This window comes from Macaca fascicularis, chromosome 10 (assembly GCF_037993035.2).
Source record: "Macaca fascicularis isolate 582-1 chromosome 10, T2T-MFA8v1.1".
NCBI lineage: Eukaryota > Metazoa > Chordata > Mammalia > Primates > Cercopithecidae > Macaca > Macaca fascicularis.
This window is the reverse complement of record NC_088384.1, coordinates 54,284,039-54,309,311: the sequence shown is the minus strand read 5'-3', so window position 1 is coordinate 54,309,311 and position 25,273 is coordinate 54,284,039. Positions and strand designations below refer to the sequence as shown.

Sequence of the window (25,273 nt, the reverse complement as noted above, 5' to 3'; positions counted from 1 at the left end):
CCAGGCTGGAGTGCAGTGGTGGGGTCTCAGTTCACTGCACCCTCCGCCTCCTGGGTTCATGTATTTCTCTGCCTTAGTCTCCTGAGGAGCTGGGATTACACTGGCATGCCACCACAGCTAGCTAATTTCTGTATTTTTAGTAGAGACTACTAATTTCACCTTGTTGGGCAGGCTGGTCTCGAACTCTTTACCTCAGGTGATCCACCCACTTTGGCCCTTCAAAGTGCTAGGATTACAGGCGTGAGCCACTGCACCTGGCCACCTGCTTTAAAAAAAAAAAAAAAAATTGGGGTGGCACATTTAATGGACTTACAAATTCTTTTCAAGGGATTATTAACCTTTGGTATTTGAAATAAAAAGACAGAGTTGGAAATTTTTTGCTTCCTATAGTAAGAGGAATACTGGTCCGGCACTGGCTATTCTGATGGAGCAGGTGCTGCTGCTTGGCTGTATTTCAGAAGCAAGCTGCTCACGTCTGTATTGGTTGGTGAGCAAGACCAGTGGTCATTGATTGGTTGACTAGATTTCAAACTGGCTCTGGGTGGCTTCTTGTTACCATTGGTACAGGTCATTTCTTTCCTAAGTTACACTCAACTTTAACTGAACAGTTTCTGTTTAAAAGTTACCTTCAATTAACTATGTTCAAAATGAAACTATTTTATATTCCAGAATTTTAGACCTCATTTTAAAATTGTGGTCACGATGAATTGGTTAATAATAGCTCTCAGGAAGATCTGTTTACATTTTTTAAAATACATATCTCTTTGCATAATTTATTCCTTAAAATTAATTGCCTTGTTTCTGTTATTGGTATTTCTAGAAGCTTTTGTTCAAGTCCTAACATAATCTCCAGTAGGAGATTTTAGTCTCTTTGTCAGTTAATATATGTATATGGTAGTGATATTCTCTTTTTAAATTCCTTTTCTTGTTCACTGTCTTCTCTGTACAATAACAGTAATATTCTTATACATTTTTACCTCATTAAAAATAATTACAGTTTTCAGGTCATGTGATGCCAACATGTTTGTTCCTTTTGCTTGGTGTGTGTGCTGCTATTCAGGCTCTGTTGTGGTTCTACATGAATGGCAGCTTTTTAAAATAACTCTGTGAAGAATGACATTGGTGCTTGGGTAGAAATTGTATTGGATCTGTAGACTTCTTTAGGCACTATGATCATTTTCACAATATCAATGCTTTCAGTCCAGGAACATAGGATGTATGTTCATTTATTTGTGTCATCTCTGATTTTCTTCATTGGTGTTTTCCAGTTATCCTTTTATAGTTGACTCACCTCCTTCGTTACATATTTTCCTAGGTATTTTACTCTTTTGCAGCCATTGTCAAAGGGACTGGGTTCTTGACGTGACTCGCAGCTTGGTTGTAGGTTGTGTACAGTGGTACTACTCATTGGTATTTGTACATTTTGTAGCCTCTGAGACTTTACTGAATTCATTTATCAAGTCTAGGAGTGTTTTGTAGGAGTCTTTAGGGTTTTCTAGGGATAAGATCATATCATTGGTGAAGAGATAATTTGACTTTCTTTTTTCCAATTTGGATGTCCTTTATTTCTCTTGCCCAATTGCTCTGCCTAGGACTTCCCAGTTTTATTCTTAACATGCATGAAATAAAAGTAAAATCAAAAGTGATTAATGATTACTTTATTTCACATCTCTGTCACATACACAGATAAAATTAATTCAAAGTTGAATGTTAAAGACACAATATTAGACCCTGTCTTGTTCCAAAAGGAATTTCTAAGTTGTCTATAAAATACAGAGGAATCAAGAATATAAGTGGAAAGAGTTTCCCAAAAATAAATATAAAAAGTATGGGTTAACACAGGGCTTCCCAATCCCCAGGCCATGGACCAGTACCAGTCCCTGGACTGTTAGGACCTGGACCACAGAGCAGGAAGCTAGTGGCAGGTGAGCAAGCAAAGTTACATCTGTTTAAAGCCACTCTCTGTCACTCACATTACTGCCTGAGCTCCTCTTCCTGTCAGATTGGTGGTGGCATTAGATTGTCATAGGAGTGTGACTCAAACCCTGTTGTAAGCTGCTTACACAGGGTATCTAGGTTGTTCACTCCTTATGAGAATCTAATGCTTTATGATCTGTCACCATCTACTGTCACCCCCAGATGGGACCATCTAGTTGCAGGAAAACAAGCTGAGGCTCCCACTGATTCTACATTATGGTGAGCTATGTAATTATTTCATTATATATAAGTAATAATAGAAATAATATGCACAATGAATGTTATGTGCTTGAATCATACTGCAACCATCCCCCAACTCAGGTCTACAGAAAAATTACCTTCCACAAAACCAGTCCCTGGTGCCAACATGGTTGGGGAGAGCTGGGTTAAGAGATGTGAGACCCCTTTGCCTTGTCTTGGATTAATGTGGAGATATGCATTGTGTGAATGACATCTGATGGCACCATGTTGCCCTGTAGATCATTTTAGGGACACCTCCAGTATTTCATGAAAATCAAAATTTCTTCTAGTGATGAACAAAATGATACCCAGAAGCAAGTTTCAGAAGAACAGAATGCTGGAATATCACAAGAAGAGATTCTGACTGGTAAACAAGAGCAGATGGAAGTGGCTGAAAAGAAAATGAATTCTGAGGTATTTTCTTTAGTCATTTTCAAATGTTTTAATATGTGTATTTATTTAAAAGACAACTTTATGTATTTTGGAAAGTACAAAGGATTTTTAAAACAGAAGTGCAACGTTTAGATGCCTATGTGTACATTGTGGAAGGGTACAATGCTTAAACAGTTATGAATAAATGCAATTCTTATAACTGACTGTAAAAATATTAGAAAAGCAGTATATTGATAAAACTTTCTTCAGAAAAAGGAACTTAAAGAACTTTAAGAAATTGCTTCTGTCCAAATATATGCATAGCTAAGGTTCTTACAATGGTGTGGTTGATAGATTAGATATCAGAGAATAAACCCAATTTAAAAAATATACTCATGCATATTAATCTTATATTTTATGCATTTGTGTTTTTTATAATTCATAGAAAGGCTTTTCCAATTCTGAAATTCTAAAAATCCTCTAGTGACTTATTTTTCATGGTCTTTAAATAAGTATTTCAACTTTTTGGAATTTACACATTTTTAGATTTGAAGTTTTGTCCAACTTTTTTCCAGTTAAATATCCACTATGGGAATTCTTTCCTTTTACAAATATAAATGTCATACTTTAATTTCAGAAGAAATCATCATATGTCATTCTCTTGAGTGCTAATTAAAAGTTCCCTTTGTTTACTTAGGTTTCTCTTACCAATAAGAAAGAAAAAGATCTCTTGCATGAAAATCGCATGTTGCAGGAAGAAATTGTCATGCTGAGACTGGAAGTAGACAAAATAAAAGAGCAGAGCCAGCTAAGGGAAAAGAAACTTTTGGAGGAAATTGAAAGTGTGAAAGCAAAGAATGATAAACTTCTAAAGGCTGTAAAATTAAAGGAGGATCATTAACAAAAATCAGCATTTAAGTACATTGGACAGCTTAGCATTTTGACAACTGAGAATAATGATAAACTTCTTAAGGCTGTAAAATTGAATAAGGAAGCATTAGCAAAAATCAGTATTTCGGTAGAGTGGACAGCTTAGCATTTTGACCGCTGAGAATGCTCAGTTCTGAACTGCAGAATGTAAGACACAGCTAGGAAACACTGGAAATGGAAATCCTATCATGTCGTTTTAGACTGACTGCTGCCCTACATGACTGTGATCAATGTCAAATAGATGAAAGAGACTTCTTTACAGAGAACAAACATGAACAGGTTTATTTACAGGAAAAAATGAATTCTCATATATCTAACCTAAAAGATAACAGTGAGATTCTTTCTGAACAACTCTATTGTTGACAGCAAAATTAACAGCCTAAACATTAAGCTGCATCACACAGGATAAATTCTGAGAGACAAGATGGGGCAGGACCCTATCTTTCCTGTTCAGACAACTTAGTCATTCTAGTGTGTGGGCTTTGGAGACTACAAACCCATCAAGGGCAGAAGAGATCCTGTGGCACGGCACAGCTGCTTTACCAAATCATGGCCAGACTGCTTCTGTAAGCAGGCCCTGATCCCGTTCCTCATCACTGGACAGGACCTCCCACCTGAGGCCTCTAGCTACCCCCACCAGTGTTCCCTGGCCAACGGAGATTTGAAACCTTCCTGGGACAGAGTTCCCAGAGAGAGGGGAGGGCCACCACCTTTGCTGTTTGGGTACCTAGCCGTTCTGGCCCATGGGCTTTGGAGAGCCCAAGCTGACCAGGGGTGGAAATAGTGTCTCAGTGCAGCACAGCCACCCTCCAAAAACGTGGCCAGACTCTTGTTTAAGTCAGTCTCCGACCACATTTGTAATCACTGGGTGCAGGCTTTCAACCAGGGTCTCCAGCCACCTTCACTGCTGTTCTCTGGCTGACAGAGGTTTCAGACTTCCCTGAGTCAGAGCTCCAGGGGAAGGACCAGACTGTCATCTTTGCCATTTGGACAACTTAGCCATTTCAGCCTTCAAGTTTCAGAGTGTCTGAGGCAACCAGGGGCTGAAGTCAACCCCCAGCACAGCATAGCCACTCTACAAAAATGTGACCAGACTTCTTTTTTAAGCAAGTCCCTGTTCCTGTTCCTCCTGACTGTTCAGGACTTCTCAACTTGCCTCCAGCCACATCCTACAGGTGTGTACAGATTGGCAACAGGTTCATACCTCCGAGGTGCAGAGCTCCCAGAGGAAGGGGCAGGCTATCATCTCTGCCTTTTCGCAGACTTCACTGCTGATACCTTCAGGCACTGGAAAATAGGAGGCCATTGGGGACTGGAGTGGACCCCCAGCATACCACAGCAGCCCCACAGAAAAGTGGCCAGACTGTTATGTGGGTGCCCATTTCCATATCTCCTCAATGGGTAGGCCCTCCTGGCAGGGTCTCCAGCCAGCCCCTCACTGGAACTATCAAGCCTGTAGCAACTTGGCAATTCCCTGGACTGAGCTTCCAGGAGCAACTGAAATCCTCTCTGCTGCTGCCTCTGCAGTGGAACTGCCCTTGCTTCTCTCAGAATATCAAGGGAGCAAAGACCCTAAGTGCCATATCGACACCTCCAACAAGCTGCAGTTGACCCAAGGAACACACCAGTCCACTTCCCACAGGTACCACACACCCTGCACTGTTCATCACCAGACAGGGAACCCTGGCTTGGGCTCACAGCACAGACCCTCCATCCTGGGGTGATTACATTAAGTAACTGCTAACTTACATCTCTCTCGGGTGGAGCCTCCAGGAGACAAGGAAAGTTGTAGAGCAACAAGTCAGATGACATGCAGCCCAGAGGACAGGGACAGCTATCTCTCTAGCTCTGCTTGCTCTTATGAGACACTTTATCCCAGCACTTAAGGAGTGCTGCGATCAGACCAGCCCTGTCTCATGTGCAAGATTGCCCAGCACAGATCAGGTCTAAGAGTTTCCTTCTTTAAAAAGGGGAGTTGCTTAAAAGAGAAGTCTGGCCATGTTTGTGTAGAGCAGTTGTGCTGTGCTGGGGTTCACTTTTGAGAGTTCTCTGAGACCTGATCTCTGCTAGGCAGTTTTGCACATCAGGTGAGGCTGGTCTGACCTCAGCACCCCTTAGTCAGCTTGCCTCTCCCAGGACCCCAGCCAGGCCACACCTGCTTACAGGACACTCTCAGATGCACACACCATAGCTTCTGTACCAGTGGACCGTGCCTGATTAGTGGAGAGCTGCAGCAAGGTGGCCCCTACAGCCATGCACCAGCCTGCACATCACCTCTCCATACTGCAGCCCTTTATATGGAAACTTCTCACATCCCTTTGCTGTGTGTGTTTACACAGGTGGGTTTTTCTGTACTTGCCCTGATAGCACTAGCACATGGGAGTGCAGCACACACCCCAACCCACACCAACTGCCACTGAAGACGAAGCCGTGGTTGGAACAGAGCCAAAACCCCCACCCTTGTCAACATTTCACCATTGAGGTAATGCTGTGCAGAGAAAAAGGGACCTTCTTATATCCTGAGCGACCACTGCTGCTTTGGGGGAGGGGGGGCTCAGAGAAGGCACCCAGAGGTGCACTGGCCAGCAGTCCACCCCAAACCAGCACTGCCTCCAGTGTAACAGCACACAGAGTCAGCAGGGGCCCCCTGGCCCACACACCAGCAGTCTTGCCTCCACCCCCGGTCAACGCTCGCAGGGAGACAGGGACTCTTGCATCCGCTAGCATTCCGCCGCAGCTGCCACACTTGGATCCCCTCAGTGCGGTGGACTCCAAACCTCAAGGAGCCAGAGAACAAAGATGGGGCCCGATACACGTTCCCCAGAGTTAAAGCACACAGTTCAGGAATTGGGAGCTGCGTCTTGGCCCCCTAAAATCCTCCAAAAACAAAACCAGTTGGCTGAGTCTGCCTTACACCACAATCAAATCCTGATGGTCATCAGATATAATAAAAGAAAAATACCCTGTCCAAAGGTCAGCAACCTCAACGACTGAAGGAGGATAAGCCCATAAAGATGGAAAAGGATCTGTGCAAGAAGACTGAGAACTCAGAAAGTCAGCATGCCTCCTTTCCTCCAAATGACTGCATCAGCTCTCCAGCAAGTGTTCAGAACTGGGTTGATGCTGAGATGTCTGAAATGATACAAGCAGAGTTCAGGGTATGGGTAGGAATAAAGTTCACTGAGTGAAAGAAGTACGTTGTCATCCAATACAAGGAAGCTAAAAATCATTGTACAACACTACAGGAGATGACAGACAAAATAGGCCGTACAGAGAAAAACATAACTGACCTGATAGAGCTGTAAACCACACTACAAGAATTTTCATAATGCAGTCACATGGTGATTGTGTGTGATGGCATTATGAAAATTATTGTAGTGTGTGTGGGCACCCGAGAGTGCCCTGTAAGCAGGTGTGCCCAAGCTGGAGTCCTGGGAGGGGCAAACAGACTAAGGACAGCAGAGGTCTGACCAGCTCCATCTCATGTGCAAAACCACCCAGCAGAACAGACGAAGCAGAGGAAAGAATCCCAGATCTTGAAAACTGGCTTTCTGAAATAAAACAGGCAGACAAGAATGGGAAAAAAAAAGAATGAAAAGCAATGAACAAAACATCCGAGAAATACGGGATGATATAAATGACCAAATCTGTGACGAATTAATGTACCTGAAAGGGATGAGGAAAATGGAACCAACTTGGAAAACGTACTTCAGAGTATCATTCATGAGAATATCCCCAACCTAACCAGATGACCAACAATCAAATTCAGGAAATCCAGAGAACCTCAGTAAGATATGCCATGAGAAGATCATCTCCAAGACACACAGTCATCAGATTTTCCAAGGTCAAAATGAAAAAAAATATGTTAAAGGCAGCTGGAGAGAAAGGCAAGGTCACCTACAAAGGGAATTCCATCAGACTTAGCAGAACTCGCAGCTGAAACCCGACAAACCAGAAAAGATATTCAACTTCTTAAAAAGAAATTTCAACCCAGAATTTCATGTCCAGCAAAATGAAGCATCATAAGTGAAGGAGAAATAAGATCCTTTTCAGACAAACAAATGCTGAGGGAATTCATTATCACGGGATCTATCTTACAAGAGCTCCTGAAGGAAGAACTAAATATGGAAAGAAAAGACCATCACCAGCCAGTACAAAAACGCACTGAAATACACAGTCCACTAATGCCAAAAACCAACCACATACACAAGTCTGCAAAATAACCAGCTGACAGCATGACGACAGGATCAAATCCACACATACCATGACTAACCTTAAATGGAAATGGGCTAAACGCTCCAATTGAAAGACACGGGGGCAAGCTGGATAAAGAACCAAGACCCATTTGAGTATGCTGTCTTCAAGAAACCCATCTTGCATGCAGTGCCATACATAAGCTCAAAATAAAAGAATGGAGAAAAATATTTCAAGCAAATGGAAAACAGAAAAAAAGCAAGTGTTGCACTCCTAGTTCCTGACCAAACGGACTATAGCAATAAAGATAAAAAAGACAGGGGGCCGGGCGTGGTGGCTCACGCCTGTAATTCCAGCACTTTGGGAGGCCGAGGTGGGCAGATCTCGAGGTCAGGAGATCGAGACCATCCTGGCTAAGATGGTGAAACCCCGTCTCTACTAAAAATACAAAAATTAGCCGGGCACGGTGGCGGGTGCCTGTAGTCCCAGCTACTCGGGAGGCTGAGGCAGGAGAATGGCATGAACCTGGGAGTCGGAGCTTGCAGTGAGCTGGGATCGCGCCACTGCACTCCAGCCTGGGTGACTGAGCGAGACTCCGTCTCAAAGAAAAGAAAAAACAGAAGGAGATTAGAAAGGTGGTCCTGACCTTTGATAAATCTCATTATTGATTGATACCAACCTGGGCTATCTTTATTGCCCAAACCAATAGGATAATTTGCTGAGGTTGGGGAGCTTCTCCCCTGCAGAGAGTTCCTGATCTCCCAAAATTTGGTTGAGATCTAAAGTTGATTTTGCTGTACAAGTCCTTTGCTGAAGTTTTACTCATTTCCAACAACAAAGGCAAGTTTTCCTGCTTCCATGGCGATGGAGAGCAGGCACCTCCTTTCCTGAGTTTCGGCTTGCTTCTGACAGGAAAGGTGAGTGTCAGTTTTTTCCAGCTTCTAAGATGGCAGAGAACGATCACCAGCCTGAGACTTATTTCCAGGTAAGTAGCTGAATTAGAATTTTGTCTTAAAATTTTTTCTGATGACTAAAATTTAAGATTATCCACCAGCTGCTTTTAATTTCTCCTTACCATGAGAACACTCAGTAATCATATAAATGGTGCATTTGTTTGTTTTGCTCAATTCTTTGTGTGTGTTTGTGTTTGGGGTTTTATTGTTGTTGTTTCACTTTTCTCCCATCTCTTCCTGACTTGGTCAAATCCAAGGAAATTTTCCAAATTGTGGGGAGCAAGGCATCTGAATTGGCTAAAAGCCCTGTGGCTGCAAAAATGAAAAAAAAAATCCAGTTATCAGAGAATATTTTTTATGTGTTTTTTTTTGTTTGTACATAAGCAGGCTCACCTACATAACAAGGCCATCTTTTGCTAGCCAAGGCCAGGCTGAAGGAGTAGTCTTGGTGACCCAGTGTTAAGATTCTGCCTGTTAACTACAGAAACCTGAGTTTGGTTCCTAAGTCTAGTTCTTTCTGTTTGATGTTTGTGTTACTTTTAAAATATCAGCAGTTTGTCCAAGCTATGATGTGGTAGTAAAAGATTCAAAAGGATTTTTTTTTTAAGTTCTATGATTAAAAGTTTACTTAAAAGCAAATTTCCTTTTTTTAAAATTATACTTTAAGTTCTGTGGTGTATGTGCAGAACATGCAGGATTGTTTTATGGGTATACACATGCCATGCTGGCTTGCTGCTCCCATCAGTCCGTGATCTACAGTATGGATTTCTGCTAATGCCATCCCTCTCCTAGCTCCCCACCCTGACAGGCCCTGGTGTGTGGTGTTCCCCTTCCTGTGTCCATGTGTTCCCATTGTTCAACTCCCACTTATGAGTGAGAACGTGTGGTGTTTGGTTTTCTGTTTTTGTGTTAGTTTGCTGAGAATGATGGTTTCCAGCTTCATCCATGTCCCTGCAGAGGATATGAACTCATCCATTATTGTGGTTGCATAGTACACCGTGATGCATATATGCCACATTTTCTTTATCCAGTCTATCCTTGATGGGCATTTGGGTTGGTTCCAGTCTGTGCTGTTGTCAACAGTGCCTCAATAAACATACGTGTGCATGTGTCTTTATATTAGAATGATTTATAATTTTGGAGGTATATACCCAGTAATGGCATTGCTGGGTCAAATGCTATTTCTAGTTATAGATCCCTGAGGAATCATCACACTGTCTTCCACAATTGTTGAACTAATTTATACTCCCACCAACAGTGTAAAAGTGTTCCTCTTTCTCCACATCCTCTCCAACATCTATTGTTTCCCGATTTTTTAATGATGGCCATTCTAACTGGCATAAGATTGTATCTCATTGTGATTTTGCTTTCCATTTCCCTAATGACCAGTGGTAATGTGCTTTGCTTCACATGTTCGTTGGTTGCATAAATGTCTTCTTTGGGAAGTGTCTGTTGATATATTTGCCCACTTTTTGATGGGGTTCTTTGTTTTTCTCTTGTAAATTTGTTTAAGTTCTTTGTAGATTATGTATATTAGCCCTTGGTGAGATGGAGAGATTGCAATAAATTTCTCTCATTCTGTGGGTTGCCTGTTCACTCTGATGATTGTTTCTTTTGCTCTGCAGACACTGTAGTTTAATTAGATCCCATTTGTCAATTTTGGCTTTGGTTGCCATTGCTTTTGGTGTTCTAGTGATGAAGACTTTATCCATGCCTATGTCCTGAATGGTATTGCCCTACTCAAGGACATTTCTGTGCCTGAGTGCCATACCACCTAAAGTAATTTATAGATTCAGTGCTATCCCCATCAAGCTACCACTGACTTTCTTCAAAGAATTAGAAAAACTGCTTTAAATTTCATATGGAACCAGCAAAGAGCCCACACAGCCAAGAGAATCCTAAGCAAAAAGCACAAAGCTGGAGGCATCACAGTACCTGACTTCAAACTATTCTACAAGGCTACAGTAACCAAAAGAGCATGGTACTCATACCAATCCAGATATATGGACCAATGGAACAGAACAGAGTCCTCAGAAATGACACCACACAACTAAAACTGTCTGATCTTTAACAAACCTGACAAAAACAAGCAATGGGGAAAGGATTCCCTATCAATAAATGGTGTTGGGAAAACTGGCTAGCCGTATGCAAAAAACTGAAACTGGGCTATTCCCTTACGCTTAATACAAAAATTATATTAAGATGGATTAAAGAGTTAAATGCAAGACCTAAAACCATAAAAAAACCTATAGAAGAAAACCTAGGTCACCAACTGCAGAGAAAGGTACTTGCAGTGAAATGCATGGTAAAAACATGCATTCCCGGCTTCCCTGAGTGGGTCGACAAGCACAAGCCGCAGTGCAACAACTGTGCTTCAAATGGAGCCACACAGAGAAAAGCAGCAGCAGGATCAGGAGCAGGGTGTGCCTGCCTTCAGGGTTCCAGTCCATTCCTCAGGGCTCAGATGGCCCTGTGGGCTTCTTCGTTGCAAAGAGGGAGACCACAGGCCATCTTGAGGAGGACTTTATGTTCAAGTGCAGAAAGCAGCCAGGAGTTCCACCCAGTGGACTCGGCCTTCTGCGCCCCTGGCCAGATTTAGAATTTGACCCGAGGCAGGACAAGGTCACTCAGAGTAGCATGGTGGTAGCTGGGGTCTATGCATGCCAGGCAAGGCCAAACTGGCTCAAGGAGCAAGCAGCCAGGTCTACAAAGGTGTGGCTGGAACAGGTGGAACAGCCACTGACCTCACCCACTCAAGGAAGCAGAGATGGTTTCAACAGCCAGACTGGCTGCCTCCTGATGGCTGATGGAGCTGAGGCCTGAGGAGAAGCAGATGGCACTGGGGCCCTACCTCTAGGGTAGACCTGATGTACTATGAGCGGCAGTGAGTGACGTTGGTGGCTGGTCCACCAGCTCCTGGCACACCCTTGCAGAGGTGGTTGGTTGCTTTTTGAGCCAGCTTGGCCTTGCCTGGCATGCACAAGCCTCAGTGCAACAACTGTCTTACACATGGAGCCACATAGAGGAAAGGAGCAGCAGGCTCAGGAGCAGGGTGTGCGCTGCCTTTAGGGATCCAGTCAATTCCTCAGGGCTCATATGGCACTGCGGGCTTCTTTGTTGCCAAGAGAGAGACCACAGGCTTTCTTGAGAAGGACATTCTTCTCAAGTTCAGAAAGCAGCCAGGATTTCCACCCAGGGGCCTAGGCCTTCTGTTACCCTGGCCAGACGTAGAATTTGGCCCTAAGCAGGACAAGCTCACTCAGAGCAGTACTTTGGTACCTGTGGTCTGTGCATACCAGACAAGGCCAAGCTGGCTCAAAGAGCAACCAGCCACCTCTGCAAGGGTGCGCCCAGAGCAGGTGTAGCAGCCACCAACCTCACACACTCAAGGAAGCAGGGATGGCCAGTTTCCAACAGACTGCGTGACTGCCACCTGATGTCTGGTGGAGCAGAGGCCTGAGGAAAAGCAGATGGCACTGGGGCCCTACCTCTAGGGAAGAACTGATGTACCATGAGCGGCATCGAGTAAGGTTGGTGGCTGGTCCACCGGCTCCTGTCACACCCTTGCAGAGGTAGCTGGTTGCTCTTTCAGCAAGTTTGGCCTTGCCTCGCATGCACAAGCCTCAGTGCAACAATTGTCTTACACATGGAGCCATATAGAGGAAATGAGCAGCAGGCTCAGGAGCAGGGTGTGCGCTGCCTTTAGGGTTCCAGTCAATTCCTCATGGCACAGATGTCACTGTGGGCTTCTTGGTTGCAAATAGGGAGACCACGGGCCATCTTGAGGAACACTTTATGTTCAAGTGCAGAAAGCAGCCAGGATTTGAACCCAAGGGAGTCGGTCTTCTGTGGTCCTAGCCAGACTTAGAATTTGGCCCAAGGCAGGACAAGCTCACTCGGAGCAGAAAGTCTGTAGCTGGGGTCTGTGCATGCCAAGCGAGGCCAAGCTGACTCAAAGAGCAACGAACCACCTCTGCAAGGGTGCGCCTGTAGCAGTGGGACCAGCCTTCGAAGTCACCCATTTAAGGAAGCAGGGATGGCCAGACTTAGAAATTGGCCCCACGCAGGACAAGCTTACATGCAGCAGTGTCTGTTTCTGGGGCCTGTGCATGCCAGGCAAAGCCAAGCTGGCTCAAAGAGCAGCCAGCCAACTCTGCAAGGGTGCGCTCAGAGCAGGTGGAGCAGCCACCAATCTCACCCACTCAAGGAAGCACGGATGGCCAGATTCCAACATACTGAGTGGCTGCCACCTGATGGCTGATGGAGCAGAGGCCTGAGCAAAAGTAGATGGCACAGGGGCCCTACCTCTAGGGTAGAACTGATGTACCATGAGCGATAGTGAGTGAAGTTGGTGGCTGCTCCAACTGCTCCAGAGGCACTCTTGCAGAGGTGGCTGGTTGCTCTTTGAGCCAAATTGGCCTAGCCTGGCATGCACAAGCCTCAGTGCAACAATTTTCTTACAGATGGAGCCATATTGAGGAAAAGAGCAGCAGGCTCAGGAGCCGCATGTGGGCTGCCTTTAGGCTCCAGTCAATTCCTCAGGGCTCATATGGCACTGCGGGCTTCTTCATTGCCAAGAGGCAGACCAGAGGCTGTCTTGAGGAGGACTTTATGTTCAAGTGCAGAAAGCAGCCAGGATTTCCGCCCAGGGGCCTAGGCCTTCTGTGGCCCTGGCCAGGCTTAGAATTTGGCCTCAGGCAGGACAAACTCACTCAGAGCAGCACTTTGGTACCTGAGGTCTGTGCATGCCAGGCAAGGCCAAGTTGGCTCAAAGAGCAACCAGCCACCTCTGCAAGGGTGCCCCTGGAGCAGGTGGAGCAGCCACCAACCTCACTCACTCAAGGAAGCACGGATGGCCAGATTCCAACAGACTGTGTGGCTGCCACCTGATGGCTGATGGAGCAGAGGCCTGAGGAAAAGCAGATGGCACTGGGGTCCTACCTCTAGGGTAGAACTGATGTATCATGAGCAGCAGTGAATAAGGTTGGTTGCTCGTCCACTGGCTCCTGGCACATCCTTGCAGAAGTGGCTGGTTACTTTGAGCCAGCTTGGCCTTGCCTGGTATGCACAAACGTCAGTGCAACAATTGGCTTACAAATGGAGCCATATAGAGCAAACGAGTAGCAAGCTCAGGAGCAGGGTGTGGGCTGCCTTTAGGGCTCCAGTCAATTCCTCAGGGCTCAGATGGCACTGCGGGCTTCTTGATTGCAAATAGGGAGACCGCAGGCCCTCTTGAGGAGGACTTTATGTTGAAGTGAAGAAAGCTGCCAGGATTTTCACCCAGGGGACTCGGCTTTCTGTGGCCCTGGCCAGACTTACAATTTGGCCCCATGCAGGACTAGCTCACTCAGAGCAGAATGTCAGTAGCTGGGGTCTGTGCATGCCAGGCAAGGCCAAGCTGGCTCAAAGGGCAACCAACCACCTCTGCAAGGGTGCACCTGGAACCAGTGGACCAGCCACCAACCTCACCTACTGAAGGAAGCAGGGATGGCCAGATTCCAACAGCCTGAGTGGCTGCCGCCTGATGGCTGATGGAGCAGAGGCCCGAGGAAAAGCAGATGGCACAGAGGCCTTACTTCTCAGGTAGAAGAAGTTATGTACCCTGACCGGCAGCGAGTGAGATTGGTGCCTGGTCCACCGGCTCCTGGCGCACCCTTGCAGAGGTGGCTGGTTGCCCTTTGAGCCAGCTTGGCCTTGCCTGGCATGCACAAGCCTCAGTGCAACAATTGTCTTACAAATGGAGCCTTATAGAGGAAATGCGCAGCAGGCTCAGGAGCAGGGTGTGCGCTGCCTTTAGGGTTCCAGTCAATTCCTCATGGCACAGATGTCACTGCGGGCTTCTTGGTTGCAAATAGGGAGACCACAGGCCATCTTGAGGAACACTTTATGTTCAAGTGCAGAAAGCAGCCAGGATTTGAACCCAAGGCACTTGGTCTTCTGTGGCCCTAGCCAGACTTAGAATTTGGCCCAAGGCAGGACAAGCTCACTCGGAGCAGAATGTTGGTAGCTGGGGTCTGTGCATGCCAGGCAAGGCCAAGCTGACTCAAAGAGCAGCCAGCCATCTCTGCAAGGGCGCACCTGTAGCAGTTGGACCAGCTGACAACCTCACCCACTTAAGGAAGCAGAGATGGCCAGATTCTAACAGCCTGAGTGGCTGCTGCCTGGTGGCTGATGGAGCAGAGTCCTGAGGAAAAGCAGATGGCAGTGGGGCCCTACCTCTAGGGTAGAAGAAATGGTGTACCCTGAGCAGCATCGAGTGAGGTTGGTGGCTGGTCTACTGGCTCCTGGCACACCCTTGCAGAAGTGGTTGGTTGCTCTTAGAGCCAGCTTGGCCTTGCCTGCCCTGAACAAGCCTCAGTATAATTATTGTCTTACAAATGGAGCCATATAGAGGAAATGAGCAGCAGGCTCAGGAGCGGGGTGTGCACTGCCTTGAGGGCTCCAGTCCATTCCTCAGGGCTCAGATGGCACTGCAGGATTCTTGGTTGCAAAGAGGGAGACCACAGGCCATCTTGAGGAGGACTTTCTGTTCAAGTGCAGAAAGCAGCCAGGATTTGAACCCAAGGGACTCGGTCTTCTGTGGCCCTAGCCAGACTTAGAATTTGGCCCAAGGCAGGACAAGCTCACTCGGAGCAGAATGTCCGTAGCTGGGGTCTGTGCATTGCCAAGCGAGGCCAAGCTGACTCAAAGAGCAACCAGCCACCTCTGCAAGGGTGCGCCTGTAGCAGTTGGACCAGCCTTCAACGTCACCCATTTAAGGAAGGAGGGATGGCCAGACTTAGAAATTGGCCCCACGCAGGACAAGCTCACATGCAGCAGTGTCTGTTTCTGGGGCTTGTGCATGCCAGGCAAAGCCAAGCTGGCTCAAAGAGCAGCCAGCCAACTCTGCAAGGGTGTGCTTAGAGCAGGTGGAGCAGCCACCAATCTCACCCACTCAAGGAAGCACGGATGGCCAGATTCCAACATACTGAGTGGCTGCCACCTGATGGCTGATGGAGCAGAGGCCTGAGCAAACGTAGATGGCACTGGGGCCCTACCTCTAGGGTAGAACTGATGTACCATGAGTGATAGCGAGTGAAGTTGGTGGCTGCTCCAACTGCTCCAGAGGCACTCTTGCAGAGGTGGCTGGTTGCTCTTTGAGCCAGCTTGGCCTTGCCTGGCATGCACAAGCCTCAGTGCTACAATTGTCTTACAAATGGCGTCATATTGAGGAAAAGAGCAGCAGGCTCAGGAGCCACGTGTAGGCTGCCTTTAGGCTCCAGTCAATTCCTCAGGGCTCAGATGGCACTGCGGGTTTCTTCATTGCCAAGAGGCAGACCAGAGGCTGTCTTGAGGAAGACTTTATGTTCAAGTACAGAAAGCAGCCAGGATTTGCGCCCAGGGGCCTAGGCCTTCTGTGTCCCTGGCCAGGCTCAGAATTTGGCCTCAGGCAGGACAAACTCACTCAGAGCAGCACTTTGGTACCTGAGGTCTGTGCATGCCAGGCAAGGCCAAGTTGGCTCAAAAAGCAACCAGCCACCTCTGCAAGGGTGCCCCTGGAGCAGATGGAGCAGCCACCAACCTCACTCACTCAAGGAAGCAGGGAAGGCCAGATTCCAACAGACTGTGTGGCTGCCACCTGATGGCTGATGGAGCAGAGGCCTGAGGAAAAGCAGATGGCACTGGGGCCCTACATCTAGGGTAGAACTGATGTATCATGAGCAGCAGTGAATGAGGTTGGTTGCTCATCCACTGTCTCCTGGCACAGCCTTGCAGAGGTGGCTGGTTACTCTTTGACCCAGCTTGGCCTTGCCTGGTATGCACAAACCTCAGTGCAACAATTGGCTTACAAATGGAGCCATATAGAGCAAACGAGTAGCAAGCTCAGGAGCAGGATGTGGGCTGCCTTTAGGGCTCCAGTCAATTCCTCAGGGCTCAGATGGCACTGCAGGCTTCTTGATTGCAAATAGGGAGACCGCAGGCCCTCTTGAGGAGGACTTTATGTTGAAGTGAAGAAAGCTGCCAGGATTTCCCCCCAGGGGACTCGGCTTTCTGTGGCCCTGGCCAGACTTACAATTTGGCCCCATGCAGGACTAGCTCACTCAGAGCAGAATGTCAGTAGCTGGGGTCTGTGCATGCCAGGCAAGGCCAAGCTGGCTCAAAGGGCAAACAACCACCACTGCAATGGTGCGCCTGTAGCAGTTGGACCAGCCGACAACGTCATCCACTGAAGGAAACAGGGATGGCCAGGTTCCTGCAGCCTGAATGGCTGCCTCCTGATGGCTGATGTAGCATAGGCCTGAGGAAAAGCGGATGGCACTGAGGCCTTATCTCTAGTGTAGAAGATATATGTACCCTGACCAGCAGTGAGTGAGATTGGTGGCTCGTCCACCGGCTCCTGGCACACACTTGCAGAGGTGGGTGGTTGCCCTTTGAGCCAGCTTGGCCTTGCCTGGCATGCACAAGCCTCAGTGCAACAACTGTCTTACACATGGAGCCACATAGAGGAAATGAGCAGCAGGCTCAGGAGCGGGGTTTGCACTGCCTTTAGGGTTCCAGTCAATTCCTCAGGGCTCAGATGGCACTTCTTTGTTGCCAAGAGGCAGACTACAGGCCGTCTTAAGGAGGACTTTATGTTCAAGTGCAGAAAGCAGCCAGGATTTATACCCAAGAGACTCGGCCTTCTGTGGCCCTGGCCAGACTTAGAATTTGGCCCAAGGCAGGTCAACCTCACTCGGAGCAACATGTTGGTACCTCGAATCTGTGCATGCCAGGCAAGGCCAAGCTGGCTCAAAGGGCAACCTGCCACCTCTGCAATGGAGCTCCTGTAGCAGTTGGACCAGCCTTCAACCTCACCCACTGAAGGAAGCAGGGATGGCCAGACTTAGAATTTGGCCCCATGCAGGACAAGCTCACATGGATCAGTGTTGGATTCTTGTGCCTGTGCCTGCCAGGGAAGTCCAAGCTGGCTCAAAGAGCAACCAGCCACCTCTGCAAGGGAGCGCCCGGAGCAGGTGGAGCAGCCACCAACCGCGCCCACTCAAGAAAGCAGGGAAGGCCAGATTTCAACAGACTGAGTGGCTGCCACCTGATGGCTGATGGAGCAGAGGCCTGAGGCTCCTGGCACACCCTTGTAGAGTTGGCTGGTTGCTTTTGAGCCAGATTGTCCTTGCCAGACATAGACAAGCGTCAGTGCAACAACTGTCTTACAAATGGAGCCATTTAGAGGAAATGAGCAGCAAGCTGTAGAGTGGGGTGTGTGCTGCCTTTAAGACTCCAGTGAATTCCTCAGGGCTCAGATGGCACTGTGGGCTTCTTTGTTGCCAAGAGGCAGTCCACAGGCCATTTTGAGGAGGACTTTATGTTCAAGTGCAGAAAGCAGCCAGGATAGCAATCCAGGGGACTAGGAATTCTGTGGCCCTGACCAGACTGTGAATATGGCCACAGGCAGGACAAGCTGACTCAGAGCAGCACGTTGGTACCTACGGTCTGTGCATGCCAGGCAAGGCCAAGCTGGCTCGAAGAGCATCCACCCACCTCTGCGACGGTGCGCCCGGAGCAGGTGCTGATGGAGCAGAGGCTTGAGGACTCTGCCTTCTGTGGCCCTGGGCAGATTTAAAATTTGGCCCCAGGCAGGACAAGATCACTTGGAGCAGCTGGGGCATGTGCATGCAATGCAAGGCCATGCTGGCTCAAAGAGCAACCAGCCACCTCTGCCAGGGTGCGCCTGGAGTAGTTGCACCAGCCACCAACCTCACCCACTCAAGGAAGTAGGGATGGCCGGATCCCAACAGCCTGAGTGACTGCCACCTGATGACTGATTTAGCAGAGGCTTGAGGAAAAACAGATGGCACTGAGGCTTTACCTCTAGGGTAGAAGAAATGAGGTACAGGAGTGGCAGTGAGTGAGGTTGGTGGCTGGTCTGCCTGCTCCTGGCACACTCTTGCAGAGGTGGCTGGTTGCTCTTTGAGCCAGCTTGGCCTTGCCCGGCATGCACAAGCCTCAGTGCAATAATTGTCTTACAAATGGAGACATATAGAGGAAATGAGCAGCAATCTCAGGAGCAGGGTGTGTGCTGCCTTTAAAACACCAGTCAATTCCTCAGGGCTCAGATGGTACTGCGGGCTTCTTCGTTGCCAAGAGGCAGACCACGGGCTGTCTTGAGGAGGACTTTATATTCAAGTGCAAAAAGCAGCCAGGATTGCAATCCAGGGACTAGGCATTCTGTGGCCCTGGCCAGACTTTGAATGTGGCCACAGGCAGGACAAGCTCACTCAGAGCAGCACATCGGTACCTGGGGTCTGTGCATGCCAGGCAAGGCCAAGTTGGCTCAAAGAGCAACCAGCCACCTCTGCAAGGGTGCGCCTGGAGCAGGTGCTGATGGAGCAGAGACCTGAGGACCCTGCCTTCTGTGGTCCTGGGTAGATTTAAAATTTGGCCCCAGGCAGAAGATCACTCGGAGCAGCTGGGGCATGTTCATGCAAGGCAAGGCCATGGTGGCTCAAAGAGCAACCAGCCACCTCTGCAACGGTGCACCTGGAGCAGTTGCACCAGCGTACAACTTCACCCACTCAGGGAAGTAGGGATGGCCAGGTCCCAAAAGCCGGACTGGCTGCCACCTGATTGCTGATGGAGCAGAGGCCTGTGGAAAAGCAGACGGCACTGAGGCCTTACCTCTAGTGTAGAAGAAATGAGGTACACGAGCGACAGTGAGTGAGGTTGGAGGCTGGTCCACTGGCTCCTGGCACACCCTTGCAGAGTTGGCTGGTTGCAAGCCAGTTTGGCCTTGCCCCGCATGCACAAGCCTCAGTGCAACAACTGTCTTACAAATGGAGTCATATAGAGGAAATGAGCAGCAGGCTCAGGAGCAGGGTGTGTGCTGCCTTTAGGGCTCCAGTCAGTTCCTCAGGGCTCAGATGGCACTGCAGGCTTCTTCATTGTGAAGAGGTAGACCACAGGCCGTCTTGAGGAGGACTTTATATTCAAGTGCAGAAAGCAGCCAGGATTTCCACCCAGGGGCCTAGGCCTTCTGTGTCCCTGGCCAGACTTAGAATTTGGCCTCAGGAAGGACAAGCTCACTCAGAGCAGCACTTTGGTACCTACATTCTATGCATGCCAGGCAAGGCCAAGCTGTCTCAAAGAGCAACTAGCCACCTCTGCAAGGGTGCCCCTGGAGCAGGTGGAGCAGCCACCAACCTCACCCACTCAAGGAAGCAGGGATGGCCAGATTCCAACAGACTGAGTGGCTGCCACCTGATGTCAGATGGAACAGAGGCCCGAGGAAAAGCAGATGACACTGAGGCCTTGCCACTAGGGTAGAAGAAATCAAGTACCTTGACCGGCAGCAAGTGAGGTTGGTGGCTGATCCACCGGCTCCTGGCACACCCTTGCAGAGTTGGCTGGTTGCTCTTTGAGCCAGCTTGGCCTTGCCTGGCATGCACAAGCCTCAGTGCAACAATTGTCTTACAAATGGAGCCACACAGAGAAAAGGAGCAGGAGGCTCAGGAGTAGGGTGTGGGCTGCCTTTAGGGCTCCAGTCAATTCCTCAGGGCTCAGATGGCACTGCGGGCTTCTTCATTGCCAAGAGGCAGATCACAGGCCGTCTTGAGGAGGACTTTATGTTCAAGTGCAGAAAGCAGCCAGGATTTTCACCCAAGTTCCTAGGATTTCTGTGGCCCTGGCCAGGCGTAAAATTTGGACCCAGGCAAGACAAGTTCACTCAGAGCAGAATGTCCATACCTGGAGTCTGTGCATGCCAGGCATGGCCACGCTGTCTCAAAGAGCAACCAGCCACCTCTGCAAGGGTGCTCCCAGAGCAGGTGGAGCAGCCACCAACCTCACCCACTCAAGGAAGCAGAGATGGCCAGATTCCAACAGACTGAGTGACTGCCACCTGATGACTGGTGGAGCAGAGGCCTGAGGAAAAGTAGAGGGCACTGGGGCACTACCTCTAGGGTAGAACTGATGTACCATGAGCGGCAGTAAGTGAGGTTGGTGGCTGGTCCACTGGCTCCTGGCACACACTTGAAGAGGTGGCTGGTTGCTCTTTGAGCCAGGTTGGCCTTGCCTGGCATGAACAAGCCTCAGTGCAACAATTGTCTTACAAATGGAGCCATATTGAGGAAAAGAGCAGCAGGCTCAGGAGCCGTGTGTGGGCTGCTTTTGGGCTCCAGTCAATTCCTCAGGGCTCACATGGCACTGCGGGCTTCTTCATTGCCAAGAGGCAGACCAGAGGCCATCCTGAGGAGGACTTTATGTTCAAGTGCAGAAAGCAGAAAGGATTTCCACCCAGGGGCCTAGGCCTTCTGTGGCCCTGGGCAGACTTAGGATTTGGCCTCAGGCAGGACAAGCTCACTGAGAGCAGCACTTTGGTACCTGCGTTCTGTGCATACCAGGCAAGGCCAAGCTGGCTCAAAGAGCAGCCAGCCACCTCTGCAAGGGTGCGCACAGAGCAGCAGGAACAGCCACCCTTGCAGAGGTGGCTGGTTGCTCTTTGAGCCAGCTTGGCCTTGCCTGGCATGCACAAGCCTCAGTGCAACAATTGTCTTACAAATGGAGCCATATTGAGGAAAAGAGCAGCAGGCTCAGGAGAAGGGTATGAGCTGCCTTTAGGGCTCCAGTCAATGCCTCAGTGCTCAGATGGCACTGCGGGCTTCTTCTTTGCCAAGAGGCAGACCACAGGCCATCTTGAGGAGGACTTTATTATATTCAAGTGCAGAAAGCAGAAAGAATTTCCACCCAGGGGCCTAGGTCTTCTGTGGCCCTGACCAGACTTAGAGTTTGGCCTCAGGCAGGATAAGCTCACCTGGAGCAGGTGGAGCAGCTGCCAACCTCACCCACTCAAGGAAGCAGGGATGACCAGTTTCCAACAGCCTGAGTGGCTGCCACCTGATGGCTGATGGAGCAGAAGCCTGAGGAAAAGCAGATGGCACTGGGGCCCTACCTCTATGGTAGAACTGATGTACCATGAGCGGCAGTGAGTGAGGTTTGTGGCTGGTACACTGGCTCCTGGCACACCCTTGCAGAGGTGGCTGGTTGCTCTTTGAGCCAGCTTGGCCTTGTGTGGCATGCACAAGCCTCAGTGCAACAATTGTCTTACAAATGGAGCCGTATAGTGGAGAGGAGTAGCAGGCTCAGGAGCAGGGTGTGCACTGCTTTTAGGGCTCCAGTCAATTCCTCAGGGCTCAGATGGCACTGCGGGCTTCTTGGTTGCAAATAGGGAGACCACATGACGTCTTGAGGAGGACTTTATGTTCAAGTGCAGAAAGCAGCCAGGATTTCCACCCAAGGGACTCGGCCTTCTGTGGCCCTGGCCAGACTTAGAATTTGGCCCCAGGCAGGACAAGCTCTCTCAGAGCAGCACTTTGGTACCTGCAGTCTGTGCATGCCAGGCAAGGCCAAGCTGGCTCAAAGGGCCACCAGCCATCTCTGCAAGGGTGCACCCGGAACAGGTGGAGCAGCCATCAACCTCACCCACTCAAGGAAGCAGGGATGGCCGGATTCCAACAGCCTGAGTGACTGCCACCTGACGGCTGATGGAGCAGAGACCTGAGGAAAAGCAGATGGCACTGAGGCCTTACCCCTGGGGTAGAAGAAATGATGTACCCTGACTGGCAGTGAGATTGGTGGCTGGTCCATGGGCTCCTGGCACACCCTTGCAGAGGTGGTTGGTTGCTCCGTGAGCCAGCTTGGCCTTGTCCTGCATGCACAAGCCTCATTGTGACAATTGTCTTATAAATGGAGCCATATAGAGGAAATGAGCAGCAGGCTCAGGAGCACGGTGTGCCCTGCCTTTAGGGCTCCACTCAATTCCTCAGGGCTCAGATGGCATTCTGGGCTTCTTTCCTGCCAAGGCTCAGACGACAGGCCATCTTGAGGAAGACTTTATGTTCAAGTGCAGAAAGCAGCCAGGATTTCCACCCAGGGGCCTAGGTCTTCTGTGGCCCTGGCAAGACTTAGAATTTGGCCCCAGGCAGGACCAGCTCACTCAGAGCAGCATGTTGGTGCCTGGGGTCTGTGCATTCCAGGGAAAACCAAGCTGGCTCAAAGAGCAACCAGTCACTTCTGCAAGGGTGCACCTGGATCAGTTGCAGTAGCCACCTACCTCACCCACTCAAGGAAGTAAGGATGGCCAGGTTCCAACAGCCGGACTGTCTGCCACCTGATGGCTGATGGAGCTGAGGCCTGAGGAAAATCGGAAGACACTGGGGCCCTACCTCTAGGGTAGAGGAACTGATGTACCCGACCGGCAGTCAGTGGGGTTGGTGGCTGGTTCACCAGCTCCTGGCACACCCTTGGAGAAGTGGCTGGTTTCTCTTAGAGTCAGCTTGGCCTTGCCCCGCATGCACAAGCCTCAGTGCAATAACTGTGCTACAAATGGAGCCATATAGAGGAAATGAGCAGCAGGCTTAGGAGCAGGGTGTGCAGTGCCTTTGGGGCTCCAGTCCATGCCTCAGGGCTCATATGGCACTGCGGGCTTCTGGTTTTAAAGAGGCAGACCACAAGCCTTCTTGAGAAGGACTTCATGTTCCAAAACAGAAAGCAGCCAGGATTACCACCCAGGGGACTCGGCCTTCAGTGGCCTTGACCAGACTTAGAATTTGGCCCAAGGCAGGACAAGCTCACTCAGAGGAGCATTTCAGTAGCTGGGGCCTCTGCATGCCAGGTGAGGCCAAGCTGCCTCAAAGAACAACCAGCCACCACTGCAATGGTGCACCTGGAACCGGTGGACCAGCCAGCAACCTCACCTACTGAAGGAAGCAGGGATGGCCAGATTCCAACAGCCTGAGTGGCTGCCACCCGATGACTGATGGAGCAGAGGCCCGAGGAAAAGCAGATGACACTGAGGCCTTGCCACTAGGGTAGAAGAAATTATGTACCTTGACCGGCAGCGAGTGAGGTTGGTGGCTGGTCCACGGGCTCCTGGCACACCCTTGCAGAGTTGGCTGGTTGCTCTTTGAGCCAGCTCGGTCTTGCCTGGCATGCACATACCTCAGTGCAACAATTGTGTTACAAATGGGGCCATATAGAGGAAAGGAGCAGCAGGCTCAGGAGCAGGGTGTGCGCTGCCTTTAGGGCTCCAGTCAATTCCCCAGGGCTCAGATGGCACTGCGGGCTTCTTTGTTGTCAAGAAGCAGACCACAGGCTGTCTGAAGGAGAACTTTATATTCAAGTGAAGAAAGCAGCCAGGATTGCAATCCAGGGGTCTAGGCTTTCTGTGGCCCTTTCCAGACTTAGAATTTGGCCTCAGGCAGGACAACTCACTCAGAGCGGTACGTGGGTAGCTGGGGCCTGTGTATGACAGGCAAGGCCAAGCTGGTTCAAAGAACAGCCTGCCACCTTGGCAAGGGTGTGCGTGTAGTAGTTGGACCAGTCACCAACCTCACACACTGAAGGAAGCAGGGATGGTCAGGTTCCCAAAGCCTGAGTGCCTGCCACCTGATGGCTGCTGGAGCAGAGGCCTGAGGAAAGCAGATGGCACTGAAGCCCTACCTCTAGGATAGAAGAAATGAGGTATCCTGAACGGCAGTGAGTGAGGTTGGTGTGCTGGTCCACCGGCTCCTGGCACACCCTTGCAGATTTGGCTCATTGCTCTTTGATCCAGCTTGGCCTTGCCAGGTATGCACAAGCCTCAGTGCAACAATTGTGCTGCAAATGGAGCCAGACAGAGGAAATGAGCAGCAGGCTCAGTGGCAGGGTGTGTACTTGCTTTAGGGCTCCAGTCCATGCCTCAGGGCTTGTATGGCACTGCGGGCTTCTTGGTTACCTCCACAAGCCATCTTGAGGAGGACTTTATGTTTTAAAATGCAATTCAAATGAGCATAAAACATTTACAGCCTAGGAAAAGGCTTATGGCATTAGAATCCTTATTTATATGATTATTTTGTGTTTTTTTGAGATATGGTCTTTGTCTCTCATCCAGGCAGAAGTGAAGTAATTTTGTCATAATTCACCACCGCCATGAACTCTGAGTCCAATCCCTCCTTTTGCCTTTGTCTCCCAATTAGTTGGAGCTGCAAGCATAAGGCACCATGCCTGGCTAGTTTTTTAAATGTGGTTTTGTTGTTGTTGAGAGTATAGTATCATTATGTTGCTCTGGCTGGTCTCAAATTCCCAGCCTAATGTGATCTTTCTGCCACAGCCTCCTAAAGTGCTGGAATTACAGGCATGAGCCACCATGCCTAGCATAGAGTAGTACATTATTTTCAAAGTCTTATTCTAAGATCCATTTATTGACTTTGGCCTAAATAACTCAATATAATATCTCAGAAACTTTTTTTTGACAAATTTTGGGGCATGATGATGAGAGAAGGGGGTTCAAAACTTTCTAATAAGAGTTAACTTGGAGCCATTTAAGGAGGAACAAACACAAATTATCAGAAAAATAAAAGAAAGATCAAGTGCAGAAGTTCTGTGGCAAAGATGATAGTAAAGAATATATGATTGTGACTCATGGTGGCTTTTACTTTGTTCTTGAATTTCTGAGTAATTTAAGGGTTAACATTTAAAGAATGTATGTTATAGATAACATTTTATTGCAAGTAAATATATTTCAAATTTTGTTACTGGTTTTGTATGAGATTATTCTCAGCCTCCTTCATTATCAAGCTGTATTATTTTATTAATGT

General features: G+C 48.8%; 1 protein-coding gene across 1 annotated transcript in view; it reads left to right on the top strand.

The window, feature by feature from the left end:
- Positions 1-6,349, top strand: part of LOC135965276 (POTE ankyrin domain family member B-like) — a 32,380-nt gene extending 26,031 nt beyond the window's left edge. Inside the window, exons 11-16 of the mRNA XM_074003175.1 lie at positions 2,508-2,631; positions 3,287-3,433; positions 3,542-3,607; positions 3,992-4,242; positions 4,925-5,161; positions 5,887-6,349. Of these exons, the coding sequence (XP_073859276.1) occupies positions 2,508-2,631; positions 3,287-3,433; positions 3,542-3,607; positions 3,992-4,242; positions 4,925-5,161; positions 5,887-6,349 (1,288 nt within the window). The remainder of the gene's footprint in view (positions 1-2,507; positions 2,632-3,286; positions 3,434-3,541; positions 3,608-3,991; positions 4,243-4,924; positions 5,162-5,886) is intronic.
- Positions 6,350-25,273: the final 18,924 nt, after the last annotated feature.